This window comes from Elephas maximus, chromosome 17 (assembly GCF_024166365.1).
Source record: "Elephas maximus indicus isolate mEleMax1 chromosome 17, mEleMax1 primary haplotype, whole genome shotgun sequence".
Lineage (NCBI taxonomy): Eukaryota > Metazoa > Chordata > Mammalia > Proboscidea > Elephantidae > Elephas > Elephas maximus.
In genome coordinates, this window is record NC_064835.1 from 89,319,598 (window position 1) to 89,342,842 (window position 23,245).

At 44.3% G+C, this 23,245-nt stretch overlaps 1 protein-coding gene across 1 annotated transcript in view; it reads left to right on the forward strand.

Annotated features, from left to right (window-relative positions):
* Nucleotides 1–1,458: 1,458 nt before the first annotated feature.
* Nucleotides 1,459–23,245, forward strand: part of MRPS5 (mitochondrial ribosomal protein S5) — a 30,356-nt gene continuing 8,569 nt past the window's right edge. The window contains exons 1-7 of the mRNA XM_049857638.1: nt 1,459–1,667; nt 4,044–4,124; nt 7,354–7,491; nt 12,058–12,183; nt 14,359–14,592; nt 19,717–19,751; nt 21,393–21,483. Of these exons, the coding sequence (XP_049713595.1) occupies nt 1,610–1,667; nt 4,044–4,124; nt 7,354–7,491; nt 12,058–12,183; nt 14,359–14,592; nt 19,717–19,751; nt 21,393–21,483 (763 nt within the window). The 5' untranslated portion in view covers nt 1,459–1,609. The remainder of the gene's footprint in view (nt 1,668–4,043; nt 4,125–7,353; nt 7,492–12,057; nt 12,184–14,358; nt 14,593–19,716; nt 19,752–21,392; nt 21,484–23,245) is intronic.

Sequence of the window (23,245 nt, forward strand, 5' to 3'; positions counted from 1 at the left end):
TACTGCAAATGAATTATTTAATTAGGCAGCAATTCTCCTTCCCCAGCCAACGACTGTGTGAGTGCTTATTACCCACCCCTTTATAGGGTCGCTATAGGTCGGAATCGACTGGATGGCAATGGGTTTGGTTTGTTTTTTTTTTTTAATAGGGTCGCTATAGGTATGAATCAACTTGATGGCAACCGGTTATCAGCGCTGGGTGTAATCAACCCTTTTTGTTTTAATTTAGTCAATCTGATATATAAGAAGCCCACTCAAAATGTGATGCATCATAAAGCGTGGAGGGGTGAAATAGGTTGGGTACCTCCGCAAATAAAAAGGAATGAGTGAAGGAACTGTGTCAATGTTGATAATCTCTGAATCCAGCTTGCCACTAATCTACTTTTCTGTATGCCTGAAAATTCCTATAATAAACTTAAAAATCGGAGGTCTGTCTGAGCAGGGTTCCTAGACTGTTCCAAGACATCCCTGTCTTTCCGCTTACGGTGCAGACGTCATCTGTGCAGGCCCAGTGGGTATGAGGCCAAGCCCAGAGAAAGTATAAAACCACAGAAAAAAAAATTATTTTATTTTATTTTATGACCTGGGTAAGCACGTGGGACCAAATGTCAGACATCAGAATGAATACAAAAACGCATGTGAAATACACGGACATGTACCAAAAACAAACAAAACCCAACCCAACCCCGCCCGCTGAGTTGAGGGCCACCCCAGGTCTTACGGCGTAGAGCTGCTCCAGAGGGTTTTCACGGCTGTAATCTTTACGAAGCGCTGCTCAGTGGGTTCAAACCACCAACCTTTTGATTAGTAGCCAAGCACAAACCATGAGCACCACCCAGGGACCCTAAGCACACATAAGCGCTTGCTTGATCATAAACTTCAGAGCTTTACTGGCGCTGGATGCCAACAGCTCTGTATTCATTTCTAGGGGCCCTGATGGCGCAGTGATTAAAGCGCTCGGAAAGTTGGCGGTTCCAACCGACTAGTGGCTCAGCGGGAGAAAAGATCTGGTGACCTGCTCCCATAAAGATTTCAGCCTAGTAAACCCTATGGGGCAGTTCTGCTCTGTCCTATAGCGTCGCTAGGGGTCGGAATCGAGTCCACGGCAGTGGGGTCCTTTATGTTCCTTTCTGTGTTTGTCACCGCTAGGATTTTCACTGCACTTCGTCCCCTTCCGTGCTCGTCTGTACCTTGCACTTCGGTGAGAAGCGCCTGCCTGGCCCGGCTCCCAGCCCAGGACCCGCCCACGCCCGGCCCTGAGCCCCGAAGCCCCGTCCTCATCCCGGCCCCCAGCCCAGGCCCCGCCCACACCCGCCCCCCAGCCCAGGCCCCGCCCACGCCCGACCCCGAAGCCCCGTCCTCATCCCGGCCCCCAGCCCAGGCCCCGCCCACACCCGGCCACGAGCCCGAAGCCCCGCCCCCAGGTCCTAACGCGAGGACCCCTGCGGGGCTGTCCGCGGCTGCGCCGGCCTCGTCCTCCCCTGTGCCTGTCCGGACGTTTCCCATCTTGGCCTCCGCTGCGGCGAGCCCGTCCGTCCTCGAAAACTCGGTCGCGGGCTGAGGCCGCCATCTGACGAGGCCCCGTCGCGGAAGGCTGCCCGGCTCCACCATGGCTGCCGCGGTCCGCGCCGCGGGCTGCCTCCCCGGCCTGTGCGGCGTGCCGGCCGGTGAGAGCCCGGGCCCCTGGGCGTCGGCGGGCGGGCGGGCGGGCGGACGGGCGGGCGGAGGGAAGCCAGGCGCCGCGGCCCTGACCCCGTCACGCCGGGCCCGAGCCGCAGCGCCGCCCGCTGTGTGACCTTGCGCGCCTCCTCGCCCTCTCTGGCCGCGGAAGCCTGGCTGCAGGCGAGGCCTCCTGGACGGCGCCCGCGGCCGCTCGTGTGCTCCGGGGAGGAGCGGGCGGCCGGGCGGGCGGCCCTCGTCGGCTTCCCGGGCAGCGCGCCCCGCGGGCCCCCGCCGCCATGTGGGGCCGTGGGGGGTCCGGGGGTCCGGGGGGCGAGCCGCCGTCAGGAGCCGCCGTGAGGGCAGGGGTGCCGGCGTCGCTGCTCGCTGTGGCCGCCCTTCCCCTCCCGCCCCCGCTCCCGCCTTCGCGGCCGGGCAGCTCGGTCTCCCCGCGGCCCAGGCCTTGCCTCCGGGAACCGCGTCGCGCTCGGCTTTACCTGCTGTGTTCCTCTCTCACTTAGTACACAAGCTGGCATTCGAAATCCCGAAATCCAAAGCTGCAGAAACGGAAAAGTTTTTTTTTTTTTTTGTAACTCATTTTTCTTCAAAATTTGACCAGAAATCCCTTGACGTGAACACCCTTGTCTTCCGTCTCTGTCGTGACCTCCTCCTTGAAGGCCTTACCCGTTTAGCGCCCAGCCTCCACAGCTTTCCTTCCTGAGCAGGGGGTTCTCTGAAGGGCTTTAAACTGCTTTCCTCACTTCACCGTAACAACACGTTTATGAGGTAGACCCCCCTCCATTTTACGGATGAGGGAGTTAAGGTACACTAAAAAACAAACAAACCAAAAAACAAACCCAGTGCCGTCCAGTCAGTTCCGACTGTAGCGACCCTATAGGACAGAGTAGAACTGCCCCACAGTTTCCAAGGAGCACCTGGCGGATTCAAATTGCCGACCCTTTGGTTAGCAGCCATAGCACTTAACCACTGCGCCACCAGGGTCTCCATAGGGTGAGAAAGCTGCTCCAAGTTAGAAGGGGAGGATGTCAGGGTCAGAGCCTATTCCTTTTTTCTTGTGAACAGTGTTCTGGTAACAGCTTTATCGAGGTATGATTCACATACCGTACCATACACCTGTTTGAAGTGTACAATCACTGGTTTTTAGTACGTTCACGGAGTTGTACTATCAGCGCCACAATCTATTTTACAGCAGTTTTATCACCCCCCAAAAGAAGCCTCATGCTATTTAACTGTCCCCCAAGTCCTGGGCAACCAGTAACCGACTTTCTATAGGATCACATATTGTGGGCATTTCGTATAAACAGAATCGTAATATGTGGCCTCTTGTGACGACTTTCATTTAGCATAATGTTTTCAGGGTTCGCTCACGTTGGAGCATGATGTATCAGTACTTCATTCCAAATCCAAAGTCACAAAGCTTTGCCCCCACGTTGGCTCCTAAGGGTTTATAGTCTTAGTGCTTACATTTACGTATTTAATCCATAGTGAGTTAATTTTTGTGTGTGGTGTGAGGTAGGGGTCCAGCTCTTTGCGTTGTCTCAGCACCATTTGTTGAAAAGACTGTTTTTTCCCCGTTGAATTTCTAGGCACCGTTGTCCAAAATCAATTGACCATACCTGTGGAGGGCAGAGCCTGTTTTAAGCACTGTATTGTAGTTACAGCCCAGCACTGCAGGAGCTCCAGAGGGAAGAAGGGAGCAGGGAGGCTTTACCAAGGACGTGGTGCTTCACACAAACCAGGAGAACGTGCCAGAGACACAGAAGTGTGAAGGAGCAGAGTGGTCGGCACCGACTACAAGTGGGGTGGGCAGAGGGAGGGTGGAGGAGAGTGGTGGGGAATAAGGCTGCTATGGAAGGTTGGGGCCACATGGCAGCCTTGTAGACTGCTGAGGCGTTGTGACTTTGTTCCGCAGGCAGTAGGGAGCCAAATAATGATTTACCAGGGCCGTGAGGTGACCAGACCTGTTGTTTTAGAAAGGTCTGCCTGAAGGCAGGTGGTGAATACAGGGGGAGAGACTGGCAGCAGGAGACCCGTGAGGAGGCCTGTGTTGCCATGTGGCAAAGTGGCAATGAGACCTGAACAAAGGAGAAGCAGTGAGAGCAGAGGAGAGTGGTGGATGTAGCAGACGGGTGGGTTAAGTTTTGAGGAGAATTGACAGGCTTGGTGACTGGTTGGATGTGGGGGTGAAGGGAGAAGATGAGATGCGATGTCAGCTACTTGAGCAACTGGCCATGAAGCCCAGAAATTATTCACTTGTCTTGGTTCTTTAGGCATCAGTAGTCTTTGGATATTCCTGTGTAAAATGTCCCTTTTCATGTAGAAATGTATCTTTTCAAATTTTTTTTTTTTTTTTTAACTTACAGGTCATTTATGGGCCAGGCAGCTTTTCCTAAATGCTTTTCCAACAACCTCCATTTTGGCGCTCAAGACTGCCCTAAGCAATGGTGAGATTCATTTACTACCTTTTCTCTTAAGATCTAATGTTATTGGAGTTTATTTAGGTTTTAAAATGTAAATAAAAGAAGTGTATTGTTTATAATGGAAGTGCCTAAGATCTGAAAAATATTTTTCAAGAATTTTTGATAGCAGTTGTTCTAGCTCAAGACTTTAAAAAATAATAGCTACCATTTATTGAATAAGGAGCCCCGGTAAAGCAACGGTTAAGTGTTCGGCTGCTAACCAAAAGCTTGGCAGTTTGAACCCACCCATCAGCTCCATGGGAGAAAGCCCAGGCAATCTGCTTCTGTAAAGATTACTATAGCCAAGAAAATTCTGTGTGGCAGTTCTACCCTGTCACATAGGGTTGCTATCAGTTGGAGTCAGAATTGACTTGACGGCGCCCAACAACAACATTTACTGAGTAATGATTGTGTATCATGCTTGTGATGTTATCTTGGTTAATCTTCACCCCAGTTTTTATGAGGGAGTTATTATTCCCATTTTACAGATGATGAACTGAGTCTCTGAGAGGCAGAACGACTTGCTGAAGATCACACAGCCAGTCAGTGGCAGGGCTGGGACCGGGGTGGTCTGGGTAGAAGGCCTTTGTTCCCACCACTGACACAGCACAGGACCTCCTCTGAGTCAGCCCCAGAAAGAAGGGAAGCCAGCTCTTACTGAACTTGTGTTTGTGGTCAGTTAAATCCTGCTTTTTCAACATGGACTATTGTTAGGTCAGAATTGAAATCTCATTGTGTCCTTGTGTTTCTGGAACCCTAAGTGCTGGGCCTTTTTCAGTCTTACTTCCTTTCATCTTGTTAACCCTGCTCGTTGAGATGCCTTTACATCTTGGTCCAGAGGTCCAGCAAAGGAGTGCTGCAGACCTGGGCTCTTTGCTTTATTTGTCTGTTCACTTTTAATCTGATGAATTCGTTCGTAAACTGCTCACCCTGCCCTTTTACTGTGAGCTCGGCAGTGTCCCAGACCTGAGCTCCTCTGGAGGAAGGCCGAAGAGGAGCCCTCTTTGCCGAGGGAGTGACACCCTGCGGTGGTCCTGGGGCTGCGAGGGGCACTGGCTGTTGGAATGATGGGAAAATCTCTGCTCTACTGCTGCCGACCTCTGCAGCCGTGGGCAGATGCCACCCCTCTGAGCCTCATCTTTCTCATCTGTAAAACGATAGTAGTAGCTGCTTTGAAGATTGCTGTATTATTTTCTAAAAATAGTGTGTTTCCAAAGAGTCCTAAGAAGTTTCTATCTTAAGGTTAATTCCCTGTCCTACTCCTTCCCTTCTTCCAGTGACACTTCCAGCTCTTTTCTTCTGGTTTTAGTCCTAAATATATGGTATGTGTTGCTATTTTATCTATTAACGTTGCTGTGCTAATTCAGGGTTTAGCTCCTTCCACCATCCCTGCTTCCTCTCAACATAGTTTTGATCGAATCTGTGAACAGCGTTTGCATTATTAAGATTATATGCGTATTGTTCATAGCTGAGTTTTAAGTAATAGTCTAAGATTACGTTTCCTTTCTTCTACATTTTCTTTTACTTAGAATTAGTAATTGCCTTATTTTTAAAAAATTGCTTAGCTTTCTTAGTGCATATCACTATAATTTTTTAAATGCTGCAACATATCGGTCAGAAATATAGTAATACTTTTATTTTAATGTCTCAAACATGCCACCAGTCCCCCATCCACTAGCTTTCTTAGTGCATATCACTATAATTTTTTAAATGCTGCAACATATCGGTCAGAAATATAGTAATACTTTTATTTTAATGTCTCAAACATACCACCAGTCCCCCATCTTGATTTACTAGAAGAGGTTAAATTTAGAAGGAAGAAATTCTTCATGGTGAAAGTTGTTAAACACTGAGGCGATATTCCAAGGGAGGTTGTGGAACCTTTGAGGGCAGACTGTGTGGTGTGTGTCTTGGTGGAAGTGCACAGCCGGGGGCTTCCTGGGCTTTTGGCCACTCAGGACTCCATGTGATTGTTCATGGTCTAAAATTAGTAAGAATTCAAAGGATCAGATCAAAATTGATCATTGATTATTGATGGGTGGTAATCTGTGACTGAGCAGGGCTGCCTACTGCAGAGGGTGCCGTTCACCCAGAGCAGACGTATGGGGTAATGCTGGGCAGGGCAGCTGCCGTAGTGGGAGCTACCCATCTGTTTTTTCCTTAGATGGCTTCGTCCGTTATGAGGGTGAACTGTAACTTACCTAACTAGGATGGGCATGGCGGTTGTTTTCAGTCAAAAGTTTTATCTTTTAAAGATGACCCTCACAATATGATTCTTCAGTGTTCTCGATTTTAGTGACTTATTTTTTTTATGGTGCTTTAAGTGAAAGTTTACAATTCAAGTCAGTTTCTCATACAAAAACTTATACACTTTGCTATGTACTCCTAGCTGCTCCCCCTAATGAGAGAGCACACTCCTCCTCTCCACCCTGTATTTCCCGTGACCGTTCAACCAGCTCCTGTCCCCCTCTGCCTTCTCATCTCGCCTCCAGACAGGAGCTGCCCACATAGTCTCGTGTGTCTACTTGCACCAAGAAGCTCACTCCTCACCAGTGTCATTTTCTGTTTTATAGTCCAGTCCGATCCCTGTCTGAAGAGTTGGCTTCGGGAATGGTTCCAGTCTTGGGCTAACAAAGGGTCTGGGGACCATGACCTCCAGGGTCCCTCTAGTCTCAGTCAGATCGTTGAGTCTGGTCTTATTATGAGAATTTGAGATCTGCATAACAAAATGATGCATCTTAGATGGCTGCTTCCTAGCGTTTAAGACCCACTCACCAAAGTGGGATGGAGAGTGTTTTCTTAATACATTTTGTTATGCCAGTTGACCTAGATGTCCCCTGGAACCATGGTCCCCAAACCTCTATCCTTGCTATTCTGGCCTTCAAATTGTTTGGTTTTGTTCGGGAAACTTCTTTGCTTCTGGCTTAGTCCATTGTGCTGACCTCTCTTGTATTGTGTGTTGTCTTTCCCTTCACCTGAAATAGCTCTAGTCTACTATCTAATTAGTGAATACCCCTTTCCCTCCCTCCCCTCCCTTGTAACCATCAAAGAATATTTTCTTCTGTGTTTAAACTTTTTTTGAGTTCTTATAGTAGTGGTCTCATATAATATTTGTTTAACGACTAGTTTTTATTGTTAACCATTGTTTGTGCCGACAGTGTTCCTTATAGCCATGGAGCATCTAACTTGAAATTTTATTTCCATTTATTTACAGGCCCTTTGTCATCGACAGGAATCAGGGGCAACCGTCATTACGCCAGCTTGACCCCTGTGCTGCAGACACAATGCTGTATTTATTCTCCCAGTAACTGGATGAGCCAACAGTATAGACCCTATAGTTTCTTCATTAAATGTACGTATATACTACTAAAATAAAAAGATTCCTTCCTGTACCTCCTAGAATCATCTCATATGTTACCAGTGCGTTGTACTACACTAGGGAAGCACTAGTGCACTTTAAAGGAGCCCTGGTAGCACAATGGTTAAGCACTCGGCTGCTAACTGAAATATTTGTCCCCACTCAGCTGTTCTGTGGGCAAAAAGGCCTGATGGTCTGTTCCCATAAAGACAATAGCCTAGAAAACCTTATGTGACAGCTCCGCTCTGTCAAATGGGGTCACTGTGAGTTGGCATCTACTCAGCGACACCCAACAACAACAGTTTACTTTAATCCCCTCTTTTGAGGCACTTGAGAATGGTGGCCAGCTCCCCTGCTGGCCTAAATTCACGTCTAGAATATTCTCACGCTCAGAGCTCTTGTGCTGTAGTTGAGGAGATAGGACAGCTAATCAGGAAAATAGAATTTTAGGAGACATTGCTTTACTAAAACTACTCCTGTTGGTGGTGGTATTTGAAAGAGCCCAATCTGAACTGAAATTAGTTCGTCAAGTTATAAATGGAGATTGAATTCACAGCTCAGTATTAGATTAAAAGGACTATAATGGCAGTTCATGTTCATTTTAGAATATTTGGTAAATACAGAAATAAAAAAAGGAAAAAGTCACCTGTAACCCTAGCCCCCTAAAATCCTGGTATGCGACATCTCTTGTGCAGCAGTGTGTTGTACATCTTTCCGTGTCAGCACGTAGACTTCCCCAGGGTGCCGCGGTGACTGTGGAGTGTTCTGTTCTGTTCTATGGGTACAAACCACTCTTATTTGGAAGTCTTGTGGTAAGTGTCATGTGTGTAGTAATGCAGAGAAGAGTTAGGAGCAGCTGGGAGGGGTCTGCAGGTGACATAGGTTTAGTTGTATCTGCATATTTAGGTGCAAAGAGAAGAGAGGTGGAGGTAAAATTGGGGCCATTAGCCTCTTCCCATGGTGCTCTCAGCCCCAATTTTTCCTAAGACCTGACTTTGTATTTTAGGGGGGGCTGTCTTAGTCATCTAGTGCTGCTATAACAGAAGTACGGCAAGTGGATGGCTTTAACAAAGAGAAGTTTATTTTCTCACAGTCTAGTTGGCTACAAGTCCAAATTCAGGGCATCCGCTCCAGGGGAAGGCTTTCTCTTCTCAGCTCTGGAGGAAGGTCCTTTGTCATCAGTCTTCCCCTGGTCGAGGAGCTTCTCAGCGCAGGGACCCCAGGTCCAGAGGACCCGCTCCTGCTCCTCATTTTTGGCGCTATGAGGTCCACCCTCTCTGTTTGCTTCCCTTTCCTTTTTATCTCTTGAGAGATAAAAGGTGGTGCAGGCCACACTCTAGGGAAATGCCCATTACATCGGATCAGGGATGAGACCTGGGTAAGGGTGGTGTTACAATCCCCCCCAATCCTCTTTAACATAAAATTACAGTCACAAAATGGAGGACAACTGTAGGCTTCTGGGAATCATGGCCCAGCCAAATTGATACACACGTTTTTTGGGGAGGATGCAATTCAATCCATGACAGGGGCTATATCTAATTTAGCAGTCTCGGGAATATATATATGTATATATGTGTGTACTTAAAAACCTGTTGCCATCGAGTCAATTCCAACTCAAAGTGACCCTATGGGACAGAGTAGAACTGCCCCATAGGGTTTCCGAGGAGCGGCTGGTGGATTAGAACTGCCAGCCTTTTCATTAGCAGCTAAGCCCTTAACTACTGCACCACCAGGGCTCTGTGGGTGTGTGCATGTGTATGTGCACACATGTATATAGTAGTTTTTTCTGTGTCCTAAAAAGCATTTCCCCTAACTCTTCTTTTTCTACAGGTGAGACCCCGTCCCTGCCCTGTTGCCCCACGCCTGCCTCTGGCCTCTGCTAGCCTCTGTCCTTCCTCAGTTACAGCCTCCGTGCTCTTAGGAGTTTATTGTTCCCAGGTCACATTGAGATTAGATCCAAGGTGGTAAGCTGGGTTGAAACGAGCACAGAGCTAGTTTTTGTTGTTTCAGTAGAAAACAATCTTTGAACTTGTAAATCTCCTCTGAGAAATAGTAAGAAAGACATAACTTTTCAAAACCTCATTAAGGCGTCCTAAGACTCTTCAGCACTGTGCTCTTTACTGAGCACGACTGAGAGGCTATGAGATGGGGTGCTACAGTGCATTCTACTCGTCTAAATAACACGAACTTCATTTTGCGTAACTGTGGTAATTAAAAAGGAGCCCTGGCGGCACCAAAAGGTTGGCTTCAAACCCACCGGGCAGCTCCTTGGGGAAGAAACCTGGCAATCTGCTCCCGTGAAGATTATAGCCGAGAAAACCAACAGTGCAGTTCTGCCTTGTCACACGGGGTTGCTGTGAGTCGAAATTGACTCAATGGCAGTCAACAACAACATGCTAATTGAAAGACATATTTATTAACCTACCTACAACCTTCTAGAAAATGACAGAAAGAATGAAATAATAGTAAATCTATTTTAGATATTGTTTTAAGCCAATTAGAATCTAAGACCAGCATTAGCTGATGTTATATTGGTAGAATCTCTGTAAAAACAACTTAATTCAACTTGTTCAACTTGTAGCCATTAAAAAAAATCATGTTCCTGAAGAATATTGAAGAATATGGGAAAAGGCTCATAGTGTGGTATTAAATGAAAAAACAAGAAACAAAGTTGTACATATGGTATAATTTCAATTTTATTTAAAACAAGGCAAATGTACACATAAATGTATGCATGTATCAATAAAATAAAACAAGACAGGCAGGATGTATATTCTGATCTAACAGTGGTGTCGGAGTTATGATTTGTTTTTATATTCTTCATGCTGTCTGTATTTTCTAGATTTAAAAAAATAACTTATAATCTGAAAAAATTAAAAATATTTTTAATACTAAAGTGGCAATCAAAAGTTGACATATGACTTGCTATCTTTTTCAAATGTAGTTAGAAATTTGATTTTATTTTCTCACAATTCTGAGCTAAACTCTTAATTTCCCTCTAATAAAGATGAAGTAGACTCTTACTTTAATTTTAACATTTTTGCCTCAATATCAAGTTCCTGTTAAAACTGAGTACCATTTTGGTCTGAGTGATTTACTTATTCTAAGTTAAGGAAAACTGTCATTGATTGGTCCTTTAGTACGCAGCATTAAAAGTACTTTCACTGTGGACTTCTGCATTTTTGATTTATAGATACCATCATTTTTTAACAGGGAAAAAAAAATCAAACCTTTAGTGAGTTTGGTTTGAGGTTGGAGACTTTATTTTGGAACCTGTGGTTGGTTTTTTTAAGTGAATTGATGTTGGCCTCAGGTTTGAGCTTAACCCCTTCTTCCTTTCATGGATGCACAAAGCAGCATGGTGATGGGAAACCTCACTTTTCTGAGCTTCACTTATGAAGATCTGCTATGATAATATGTATGTGTTTTGAAAAATGAAATACTACATAGATAAAAAGCATTTTAAAATACAGTGCTGTAAACCTAAAACATTTTTCTTTTCCCATGTTCTCTACCTAGAGAATCAAGGTAAGGCCTTTCAGGAAGCAATCAGGGAGAACTTTTAAACCCCAGGAGTTTGTAGAGAAGGAGAATGAAGATACTCATTTGTCTTGTAGAATGTGTTTAGTGTTCACGTCATGTCTGTTTATGTATCTCAGGCCTTTGACCAGTGTGACATTTACGTGAGTGATGACTGACTGACGTTGACGATGAAATGACCTGTGGTCATAAAATCGACTGATGACTCTGCAAAAGGCTGGAAGTCTTTGGGAAGACAGAATTTAAATTTAATAAATAATGTAGCTGCACCAATAAAACTCAGTGATGATCAAGTAAGGCCTAAATATTCCACCAGTACAGGGGGGAAAATATTGATTGCAATACATGATAGAAAAAGATTTTGGGATTCTGGAAATTTACAAATGGAAATAAATCAATAGTATCAGTGTGTACATAAAGCAAAAGACAGTCATAATAAAAGAAATACACACACCTCCGAGTATTAACTGTCAGACCCTTACATTTTTATTCTTTTCTACGTATTGGCTGGACCTTAACTGGAGTTGAAGGTAAATTTGAGCATCTCATTTTGAAGACTCTGCAGAGATAATCATTAGGGCATCTGTAGATGAATAGAACAAACAATCCAGATTCTTAGGATTTATGGGTGCAGACTGAAATGTGGATTCTTGTTTGGCCTAAGACACTTCTGTTTAGGAGGGATAGCTGTTGACTGCTTCAGTGGTTATGATGGAGGCAAGAGGACCAGGAAGAGATCAGTATCTTAGATGATAAAATGTCAGAAAAGCAAACCTACTGGTAAGTAAGAAACTGAGATTTAAGTGTTGACCGTCTTTTGTCGGGGAAGGCCATATTCTGTGAAAGTCACAGAATTGTCTCCTTTGGGGCTTTCCAGAGGTGACCAGGTGATAATGTGAAAGGAAGGATTTAATGTTGCTTCATTGACTCTGTGATGTGGGTGAAGGTGACCTCTCTGTTTTAACAGGAAGCCACAGATCATTGTTTGAAAAGTATAAAAAAAAACCCTTTGCATTACAGTGACAGCAGAGGAGCTCTGGAAAGGAGTTTTAGCAGAGACTGGTGCTGGAGCAAAAAAGGGAAGAGGCAAAAGAACCAAGAAAAAGAGAAGAAAGGATTTGAACAGGGGTCAGATCATTGGTGAAGGTAAACCATTTTATAAAAACAGGGAAAGTGCTTTTTAAGCCCCCTCCCCCGATTTTAGAGCTATTTTACAAATATCAAAACATTTCTCATGAGGGGCACCAGGATCTGCAGTTCTGAGTCCCACCAGATGGTTTCCTTGACACCCTGGATACTGGAGGAGAAAAATCCCCTAGAAAGGGACGAATTCATCCGGTTACTCACTCAGCAAGCGCTTAGTGTCCACGGTGTGCCGTCTGCGTGAGTCCCTTCCCTCAGGGAGTACAGTGACAGACCGTGGAATAAATGGGGTTCAATAAACTTTTTCTGCAAAGGGCAGATAATAAACATTTTCAGTCTTGTCAGCCACATGGTCTCTTGTAACTACTGAACTCTGCTGTTGTACTACAAAATGGTCAATAGATAACACATGATCAAGTGAGCATGTGTGTGCTCGAATGAAACTGCACTTACAAAAACCAGCGGTGGGCTAGATTTGGCACGCAGGCCGTAGTTCCCCACCCCAGAACACATGATTGTTCATGTTGGTGTTTTTTAAAGAACAACAATAGAATAATGTATAGTCATGTGCCACATAATGTCTGTTCAGGCAGTGTCAAACCGCATATATGTCTGTGATCCCATAAGGTTATAGATAGAGTCCAGAAATCCCGATCAGAGAATGGGTTGTAATGGGCATAGCAAATGCAGCGGGCTTCCAGCACACAACACGCATATCTCACATCTCTCGTATACAAAGTGATCGCACTGCCAGGCGTATATTGGTACAGTACCCATGTAACCTGTAACATGTCTTGATAGTCATAATAAACGCCTGTGTTGTTGGCTCATGTATGTACTGTGCTACGCTTTCTGTCATTATTTTAATGCAGACTTTCCCCACTTAGAAATAAGTTTACCGTGTAACAGCATGTGTTCTGACTCAGGGGCGCCAGCATCCAATCTCATGTATAACAAGTCTCTTGAGTATTGTAGCATTATCTCTCTGTTCAGTTTTCTTTCAAAAATATCACCCTGAAGTGCATCATGGCTCCAGGTGCAGCAGAACCAAGGCTGTGATGGCAATAGCAGGAAGCCATGGGACGTACAGATTTGGAAGTGGGACAGAAGGCTATTAGCGTGAAGGTGGAAAATTGCGACTGCTATTTATTGCTTGTGATTTAGCATGTTAGTGCATCGTCCAGATCGCATAATCTCCTGTTTCATAGACCATATCAGGGGTGTAAAGCAATACATGACTGTACTTGAATCAACCCATTTTTTTTAAAGTTATAAGAATATTATATGTGTACCTTCTCAGTAAAAAAATTCTAAGATTATAGAGAAATATAAAGTCCCCCTTGATGCCCGTTCCTGTCTCCCCCAACCCCAGCTGCCCCCACAGAAGAAATGCTGATTTTATTTTGGTGTGTTTCCATTCAGACATTTTTCAGTGCTTTCATACATGTAAGTACCCTAGAAGAAATACGCTTTTTTCTTTTTAAAAATAATTAAATTATGTCATATGGTGCATACTGTTTTACAGTTTACTTTTTTTTTATTCAGTAATACTGTATTTTATGCAGATAGCATGCACCTTCTGTGTTTGTTGACGCCCGACGCCCGTGCCCTCTCCCCAAGAGGTATTTTTGTAAGCACGATACGCTAATTTTTTTTTTACATCAACTGGCATGGTGGCGCTATGGAAATACCTGGCAGGGGAGTGCATGGTTGGCAAACCAGTGTAGAAGCTGCACGTTATCTGTGTAAAAATACAGTAGGTCTTGGAACTTGTTCCAGGTCAGTGCCTACGGAACCGTCTCTTTTTTTTTAGTTAATGTGGACTGTATTGCAGGTTGGGATGCCATAGTTCACTTAGCCGTTCCACTGTTGCTGGACGTTTAAATTCTTCCTGTTTTTTGCCGTTGCAGATGATGCTTCCGTAGACATCCTTGTGCAGGTACTCACGTGCCTTGTGCCTGTATGTGTTTCTTTAGATAATAACATGAAGCGAAATTACTAGCTCTTAGGGTATGTACACTTAAAATCATAATGGATGGTACCAAGCAGCCTGCCCGGTGATCATGTTAGCTTATGATCCCAGCAGCAGAGTGCTGTCACGCACAGGTTGCCTGACATTGTAACTCTCAAGGAGAAATAAATGCTTTAAAATACTCGTTTATGTTTTTCACCCTTCAGGGCGTTCTGGTTTCCTCTGGCCTGGTCTGAACGTTCCCCTTATGAGAAATGGAGTTGTGCAGACCATTGCCCAAAGAAGCAAGGAAGAGCAGAAGAAGGTAGAGGCCAACATGGTCCGGCGGAGAGAAGAGCAGGAACAGAAGAAGAAAATTAAGGTTAAACAGGAGCGAGGATGGAGCGGAAACACGTGGGGAGGTGTCAGTCTTGGCCCTCCTGACCCTGGTCCCAATGGAGGTAGCAGAATCTTGGTTTTCCTTCCCTTCATGAGAGAGAGTACATGCAGTTTTAACTTGCTAGAAATGATTTTATGTACTTACTGTTTAGATTGCTTTATTCCTAACAGGGATTGGAGTATCTTTGAAATAATATATCACGTTATTATTCATCTGTATTTTATGGAACACCAGTGACCCATAACCAAGAAGTATCCTACATATAGATTGGGTGCCTGGTGTCTTTGTTGTGTGGCTTCTCGTAGCCTTTAGGGTGGTTATGTGTGTTATGGATCTCTGCGAGCCGCCTGTAGGATGTGGTGTTTCTCAAACACAGCTGACCATGTAGGTGCTTATGAAGCAGCATGGCTTGGGAGTACTAATTGGAAAACAGCAGTCAACAAACCAGATATTTGTTGTTAAGCCTGATAGATGCACACACTAAATAAAAATTGAAAATATTTTTCACACCAAATTAGAAAACAGGTCCAGTATATAAAGAAAAATCATCTGAAAAAGGCATTCCTGTCAGTGGGAGGTGAGGAAACAGACTCGAGCTTGCAGAGGAGGGAGCGGTCGTGATGGAGAGACTCGGGTGAGCGTGCTTAGTAGAGCTGAACATAGTGCTTCCCTTAGGAGAATGGCAGTATGAGAGGGGGAGAACAAATCACACGCTAAGATCCCTGACAGGGCCCAGATCCAGTCTCGGAAAATCTATGAACTTGCGACAGCAGAAGGGCAGTGCCGAGATGCAGTCTCGGAAAATCTGTGAACTTGTGACAGCAGAAGAGCAGGGCCCAGATCCAGTCTTGAAAAATCTATGAACTTGTGACAGCAGAAGGGCAGGGCCCAGATGCAGTCTCAGTAAGTCGATGAACTTGTGACAGCAGAAGGGCAGGGCCCAGATCCAGGCTAGCCTGTGTTGGGAAGGTGGGGGGACGGGCAGGTACTGAAAGGCTGGCATCTCTCTGGCAGCTTTAGTTAGTATCAGGAGGAGGTGGGGTCATCTGCAGAGGGTGTGCTGCGGGTGTTAATGAACACAGCCATCAGAGTCTTTTACTTAGTTAATTTTCTTTTTTTAAAAAAATTTTTTATTGTATTTTAGACGAAGGTTTATGTTGTGGTGGTTGTTAGGTGCTGTCGAGTCGGTTCCGACTCATAGCGACCCTGTGCACAACATAACAAAACACTGCCTGGTCCTGTTCCACCCTTACAGTCGTCGTTATGCTTGAGGTCATTGTTGCAGCCACTGTGTCAGTCCACCTTGTTGAGGGTCTTCCTCTTTTCCGCTGACCCTGTACTCTGCCAAGCATGATGTCCTTCTCCAGGGACTGATCTCTCCTGACAACATGTCCAAAGTATGTAAGATGCGGTCTCACCGTCCTTGCTTCTAAGGAGCATTCTGGTTGTACTTCTTCTAAGACAGATTTGTTTGTTCTTTTGGCAGTCCACGGTATATTCAATATTCTTTATTAACACCACAATTCAAAGGCGTCAACTCTTCTTCGGTCTTACTTATTCATTGTTCAGCTTTCACATGCATATGATGTGATTGAAAATACCATGGCTTGGGTCAGGCGCACCTTAGTCTTCAAGGTGACATCTTTGCTCTTCAACACTTTAAAGACGTCCTTTGCAGCAGGTTTACCCAACACAGTACGCCTTTTGATTTCTTGACTGCTGCTTCCATGGCTGTTGATTGTGGATCCAAGTAAAATGAAATCCTTGACAACTTCAGTCTTATTCTCCGTTTATCATGATATTGCTCATTGGTCGAGTGGTGAGGATTTTTGTTTTCTTTATGTTGAGGTGTAATCCATACTGAAAGCTGTGGTCTTTGATCTTCATTAGTAAGTGCTTCAAGTCCTCTTCACTTTTAGCAGTCAAGGTTGTGTCATCATCTGCATAACCCAGGTTGTTAATGAGTCTTCCTCCAACCCTGAATGTCCCGTTCTTCTTCATATAGTCCAACTTCTTGGATTATTTGCTCAGCATACAGATTGAGTAGGTATGGTGAAAGAATACAACCCTGACTCACACCTTTCCTGACTTTAAACCAATCGGTATCCCCTTGTTCTGTTCAAACAACTGCCTCTTGGTCTATGTAAAGGTTCCTTATGAGCACAATTAAGTGTTCTGGAATTCCCATTCTTCGCAATGTTATCCATAGTTTGTTATGATCCACACAGTCGAATGCCTTTGCATAGTCAATAAAACACAGGTAAACATCCAGAAGGTTTCTGGTATTCTCTGCTTTCAGCCAGGATCCATCTGACATCAGCAATGATATCCCTGTTTCCACGTCCTCTTCTGAAACCAGCCTGTATTTCTGGCAGTTCCCTGTGAATATACTGCTGCAGCCGTTTTTGAATGATCTTCAGCAAAGTTTTGCTTGCGTGCAATATTAATGACATTGTTCTATAATTTCCACATTCGGTTGGATCACCTTTCTTGGGAATAAGCATAAATATGGATCTCTTCCAGACAGTTGGCCAGGAAGCTGTCTTCCATATTTCTTGGCATAGACGAGTCAGCACCTCCAGCGCTGCATGTGTTTGTTGAAACATCTCAATTGATATTCCATCAATTCCTGGAGCCTGGTTTTTCGCCAGTGCCTTCAGAGCAGCTTGGACTTCTTCCTTCAGTACCATCGGTTCCTGATCATATGCCACCTTTTGAAATGGTTGAATATCGACTAATTCTTTTTGGTATAATGACTCTGTGTATTCCTTCCATCTTCTTTTGATGCTTCCTGCGTCGTTTAATATTTTCCCCATGGAACCTTCCCTATTGCAACTCGGGGCTTGAATTTTTTCTTCAATTGTTTCAGCTTGAGAAATGCCGAGCGTGTTCTTCCCTTTTGGTTTTCCATTTCCAGCTCTTTGCACGTGTCATTATAATACTTTACTTTGTCTTCTCGAGCCGCCCTTTGAAATCTTCTGTTCAATTCTTTTACTTCATCAATTCTTCCTTTGGCTTTAGCTGCCTGACGTTCTAGAGCAAGTTTCAGAGTCTCCTCTGACATCCATCTTGGTCTTTTCTTTCCTTTCTTTTCAGCGACCTCTTGCTTTCTTCATGTATGATGTCCTTGATGTCATTCCACAACTCGTCTGGTCTTCGGTCACTCGTGTTCAGTGCATCAATCTGTCCTTCAGATGGTCTCTAAATTCAGGTGGGATGTACTCAAGGTCATATTTTGGCTCTTGTGGACTTGCTCTGATTTTCTTCAGTTTCAGCTTGAACTTGCATAGGAGCAGTTGATGGTGTGTTCCACAGTTGGCCCCTGGCCTTGTTCTGACTGATGATATTGAGTCTTTCCATCATCTCTTTCCACAGATGTAGTCAATTTGATTTCTGTGTGCTCCATCTAGCGAGGTCCATGTGTCTAGTCGCAGTTCATGTTGGTGAAAGAAGGTATTTGCAGTGAAGAAGTCGTTGGTCTTGCAAAATTCTATCATTCGATCTCCGGCATTGTTTCTGTCACCAAGGCCATATTTTCCAACTACTGATCCTTCTTCTGTTTCCAACTTTTCGCATTCCAATCACCAGTAATTATCAATGCATCTTGATTGCATGTTCGATCAATTTCAGACTGCAGCAGCTGATAAAAATCTTCTATTTCTTCATCTTTGGCTCTAGTGGTTAGTAGGTAAATTTGAATAATAGTCATATTAACTGGTCTTCCTTGTAGGCATATGGATATTATCCTATCACTGACAGCATTGTACTTCAGGATAGATCTTGAAATGTTCTTTTCGACAACGAATGCAACACCATTCCCCTTCGAGTTGTCATTCCCAGCATAGTAGACTATGTGATTGTCCGATTCAGAATGGCCAATACCAGTCCATTTCAGCTCACTATTGCCTAGGATATCGATGTTTATGCATTCCATTTCATTTTTCACCATTTCTAATTCTCCTAGATTCATACTTCGTACGTTCCAGGTTCTGATTATTAGTGGATGTTTGCAGCTGTTTCTTCTCATTTTCACTCGTGCCACATCAGCATATGAAGGTCCCGAAAGCTTTACTCCATCCACGTCATTAAGTCAACTCTACTTTGAGGAGGCAGCTCTTCCCCAGTCATATTCTGAGTGCCTTCCAACCTGGGGTGCTCATCTTCCAGCACTATATCAGACCATGTTCCGCTGCTATTCATAAGGTTTTCACTGGATAGTGCTTTTCAGGAGGAGACCGCCAGGTCCTTCTTCCTAGTCTGTCTTAGTCTGGAAGCTCAGCTGAAACCTGTCCTCCATGGGAGACCCTGCTGGTATCTGAGTAACGGTGGCATAGCTTCCAGCATCACAGCAACACACAAGCCCCCACAGAACGACAAACTGACAAACACATGGGGGATGAAGGTTTATAGAGCATACTAATTTCTCATTAGACAATTAATGCAAATATCGTTTTGTGACATTGGTTGCCAACCCCATGACATGTCAGCACTCTCCACTTCTCAACCTTGGGTTCCCTATTACCAGCTTTCCTGTCCCCTCCTTCCTTCCAGTCCTTGCCCCTGGCCTGGTGTGCCCCTTTAGTCTCGTTTTGTTTTATGGGCCTGTCTAATCTTTGGCTGAAGGGTGAACCTCAGGAGTGACTTAAGTACTGAGCTACAAGGGTGTCCAGGTGCTATACTCTTGGGGTTTCTCCAGTCTGTGTCAGACCAGTAAGTCTGGTCTTTTTTTTTTTTTGTGACTCACCAGAGTTTTTCTTGATGAAAATGTGGAGTGTGTGAGACTGGCTTCAGAATTTCCCAGTGGGTGGGAGTTGGGCAGGGTTTAGAGGAAATAAGGTTGGCCAGAGTTGATGATCGACGAAGCTGAGTAATGGACACGTAAGTTTTCATTCTGCCGTTCTCTGTTTTTGTATATGGTTGACATTTCCTATAATAAAATGTTAAAAAAAAAAAAAAAAAAGAACACGAGGAGGGCTTGAAATAGTTGTGAGTCGAGAGATGTAACTAAATGAACATAGAAGGCCAGCAGGCACAGGGAGGACTTGGCTGGTGATGGTGGGGGACCAGGGCACAGCTTTAGAAGTGGCACCAAAGGAGCTCTGATGATGGCTGTGTTGAAGAACGCTTTCTTAAGTTAATTGTATAGACACTTTCATTTCTATGTCTGTTCCTTTTTGCCCTACAGAAACATACGAGGATTTTGATACCAGAGTACTTGAGGTAGGCATGCTGAATTAAACACCTGTTTAAGTCTTTGGTGGGCTGGGTAGGTGGGATAAGGACGGACAAGGGGAGTTATGAGGAAAAGCCTTTGCTGCAGGACCTTTTCTGAGACACACAGATGGTCTGGGTAAGGAAATAGGGAAACTTTAATTTCAGTTAGTTGACTTTGGCTCTGATTGCTGCCCTGTTTTTTGAGGGGGAGCTACCAAGTGGAGGTCTCATTGAAAGGCAACTTTGAGTGGTATTGTTGATAACAGATTTTGGAGAATACATTTAAATTTCTTCTTTTCTAAAGGTAAAGACGCATTAGCAAGCTATTATTTAGTTGTAAACCAGCAGCATGCACTTAACACTCAATTAAGGGAGCAGAAATTGGGAGGAGCCATAGGGCAGGAGTAGGAGGGCTGGAGCTGCTGTGAATGTCCAGCTATTGATAGGAAGAGCCTGTAGGTCTGCTTGTAGGCCCCTGAAACATGTAGTGGGAATGGGTTGTCTTTGTTATGTTAATGAGACTGATTGGCATAGGGTGTGTTTTAAGTCAGTCTCTTTGAGATATAAGAAATTAAACAAGTGAAAGAAGCAGAGATGGGGGAAGAGATGCCAAGCCATGTAAAAATCACCCAGGAGCAGAAGTTCAGAACAGACAAGGACCTTCCTCCGGAGCCCAGAGAGAGAAAACCTTCCCTTAGAGCTGGCGCCCTGAATTCTGACTCCTAGCCTCCCAGCTATGAGAAAATAAATTTGTTTGTTAAAGCCACCCACTTGTGGTATTGCTGTTACAGCAACATTAGGTAATTAAGACAGTCTTTTAAGTAGGAGTGCTAATTTGAAAACAGCCAACAAACCAGACATTTGTTGTTAAGCCTTATCAGTGCACACATGAAACAAAAACTGGTAATACCTTTCAAGCCAGATTAGGAATGGGAAAAGGTTACATGGGAGTGAGGATGGAGCAGAAACACGTGGGGCAGCGTCAGTCTTGGTCCCCTGACTCTGGTCCCAGTGGAGGTAGCAGAGTCCTGTAGTGACTCGGTGGTGACCTTCTTGTGATACGTTCATATATTGAGTTGTATTTTGTTAGGTGCCCTGGAGTCACTTCCGACTCAGCCACCTTACGTATAAAAGAGCAAAGCGTTCATTGCCTGGTCTGTGTAGATATGGTACGTTGAGTTGTATAGTTTCCAATCCATTTAAAGATTATCTCAGTTGACCCTTCTAACAACCATGTGAAATTGGACGAGAAAGTCTAATTTTCATTTTACTCCTAAAGAAACAGGCCACAGAGAGGTTTCCTCTGGAGAGTTCAGTGTTTGTGCTCATGAGATTGGAGGATGGCGTATCTATTCAGGGTGTGCACGTGTGTGTACATGTGCATGTGAGTGTGCGTGTACGGACGTGTGTGCAAGTGTCTGTGCATATGTGCATGTGTGAGTGTGAGCATGTACATACGTGTGTGATATATCTAGCCTGCGTGTGCATGTGTGTGCGTATGCACGCATTGTATCTAGTCATTGAGTGTACGTGTTCGTGTGTAAGGTAGGTCACTCCAATTTCCCAGTCCTAGTATTCTTATTTGACTGGACAGCACTGGGTTAGTATTCTTAAGGTGTAACATTTTTGTAACATTTTGTCTTTCAGGTAAAAAACGTTTTCAATATGACAGCAAAAGAGGGAAGAAAGAAATCGGCCCGTGTCCTGGTAGCTGTGGGGAATGGCAGAGGTGCCGCAGGTGAATGAGTGTGACGATACCGGCAGTGTTGGTGGTGTAGCCTGAGGACGGTGTGGCCTGGGCTTGTGCCGTGGGATTCATGGGTTCATTTTGCTGGCCAGACTTCTTCTACTGCCTAAATCTTTCAGTGGTTTGGACTCATGAAACTTGTTGAAATTCCTTAGAAAAGAAAAACAGGTCTACATCTGCCTTTTCCTGTGAGGAACTCCTGTTTAAAAGGATTAAGACATTAATCTATTAGCATAATAGTGAAAAATTAGGGGAAAAAACTGAATGTTTAAAAACAGTATAGCCATACAATGGAATATTTTGTAGCCATTAAAGGATACTTAAAGACGTGAAAATTACTTACACATAAAGCTAAGTGAGGAAAAACTTGATGTAAGACCATGTGTAATAGAATTCCAGTTTTTTAAATGAGTATGTATATACCATGGTGTAGTGGTTAAGACCCTCAGCTGCTAACTGAAAGGTCGGCAGCTTGAATCCTCCAGCCACTTCTTGGAAACCCTATGGGGCAGTCCTACTCTGTCCTGTAGGGTCCTTGTGAGCTGGAATGGACTCAGTGGCAACGGGTATGTGTATATGCAAAGACTGGAAGGATGTACTCTGAAATGGGTAATTGTGCTCACTCTAGTTAGCAGGTTGGCCCAGGATGGTCTGCCAATGATGTAAGCTTTCTTTATACTTTCTCTGAAGTTCCCACAGTGGACGTCTGTTGTTGAAATTTTCAAAGATGTAAGGATAGATAGCAGGAAAACTTCTGTGACCTATAGTGACACTTTCAGGGAATTAGGACACTGAAGAGCCTCCTGCCTCCATCCCTGTGGCCAGAGGAAACCCCTCTTAACTGTTACTTTTGTTCCCTTCCAGAAATTTTTTTTGTGTGTATATATATCACCATGTATCTTTTTTTTTTTTAATTTACACAAAGCGTTATATTTATAGTTCTACACCTCGTTTGTTTCATATGTTACTCAGAGATCTTCCTATATTAATATAAATTCCCCCTCATTCTTTGTTCTGGTTACATAGTGTTTCATTGTATGGGTAAACATAATTTTTGTAACCTTTTCCCTATTGCTGAGTATTTATGTTGTTTCCAACAGGGAGCTTCTTTTATGTACAGTTTGTAATAGTTTTGCGGGTATATTGATGGGGCAATTTCTTGCAGTGAAGTTGCTGCCTCAACGTTACATGTGTTTTAAATGCTGGTCAGCGTTGCCAGGTTACCTTCCCCGAAGACTGCATCATTTGTGCTCGTCTCTGTGCGGCACCCCTGCCGTCAAGCTTTGCCGTTTGTCAGTAGGATAGAACAGTTTCTGTTGGTTTGATCTGCATTTCTCCCTTTCGGGAGCTTTACGTGTTGGTCGGCTGTTCTTATTTCTGTTTGGACATCTGTCAGTTCATGTGCTCTGCCTGTTTTTCTATTGGGTGATTGTTCTTTTTCTTATTGATTGGTTTAAGCTCTTTGTATGTCAGGGACATTAGCCGTTTGTTTGTCATGTATTTACTTTTAAAATTTTTTGCACAATGGGTAAATGCCGGGCTGCTGACCGAAAGGTTGGCAGTTTGAACCTACCCAGTGGCTCTGCAGGAAGAAACCTGGCAATCTGCTTCCATAAAGATTTCAGCCTTGGAAACCCAGTGGGGCAGTTCTGCTCTGACCTATAGGGTCACTGTGAGTTGGAATCAACTTGATACTGGTTAACAACAACAATGTAGTCAAATTTACCAGTGTTCTCTCTTGCTTAGAAAGCTT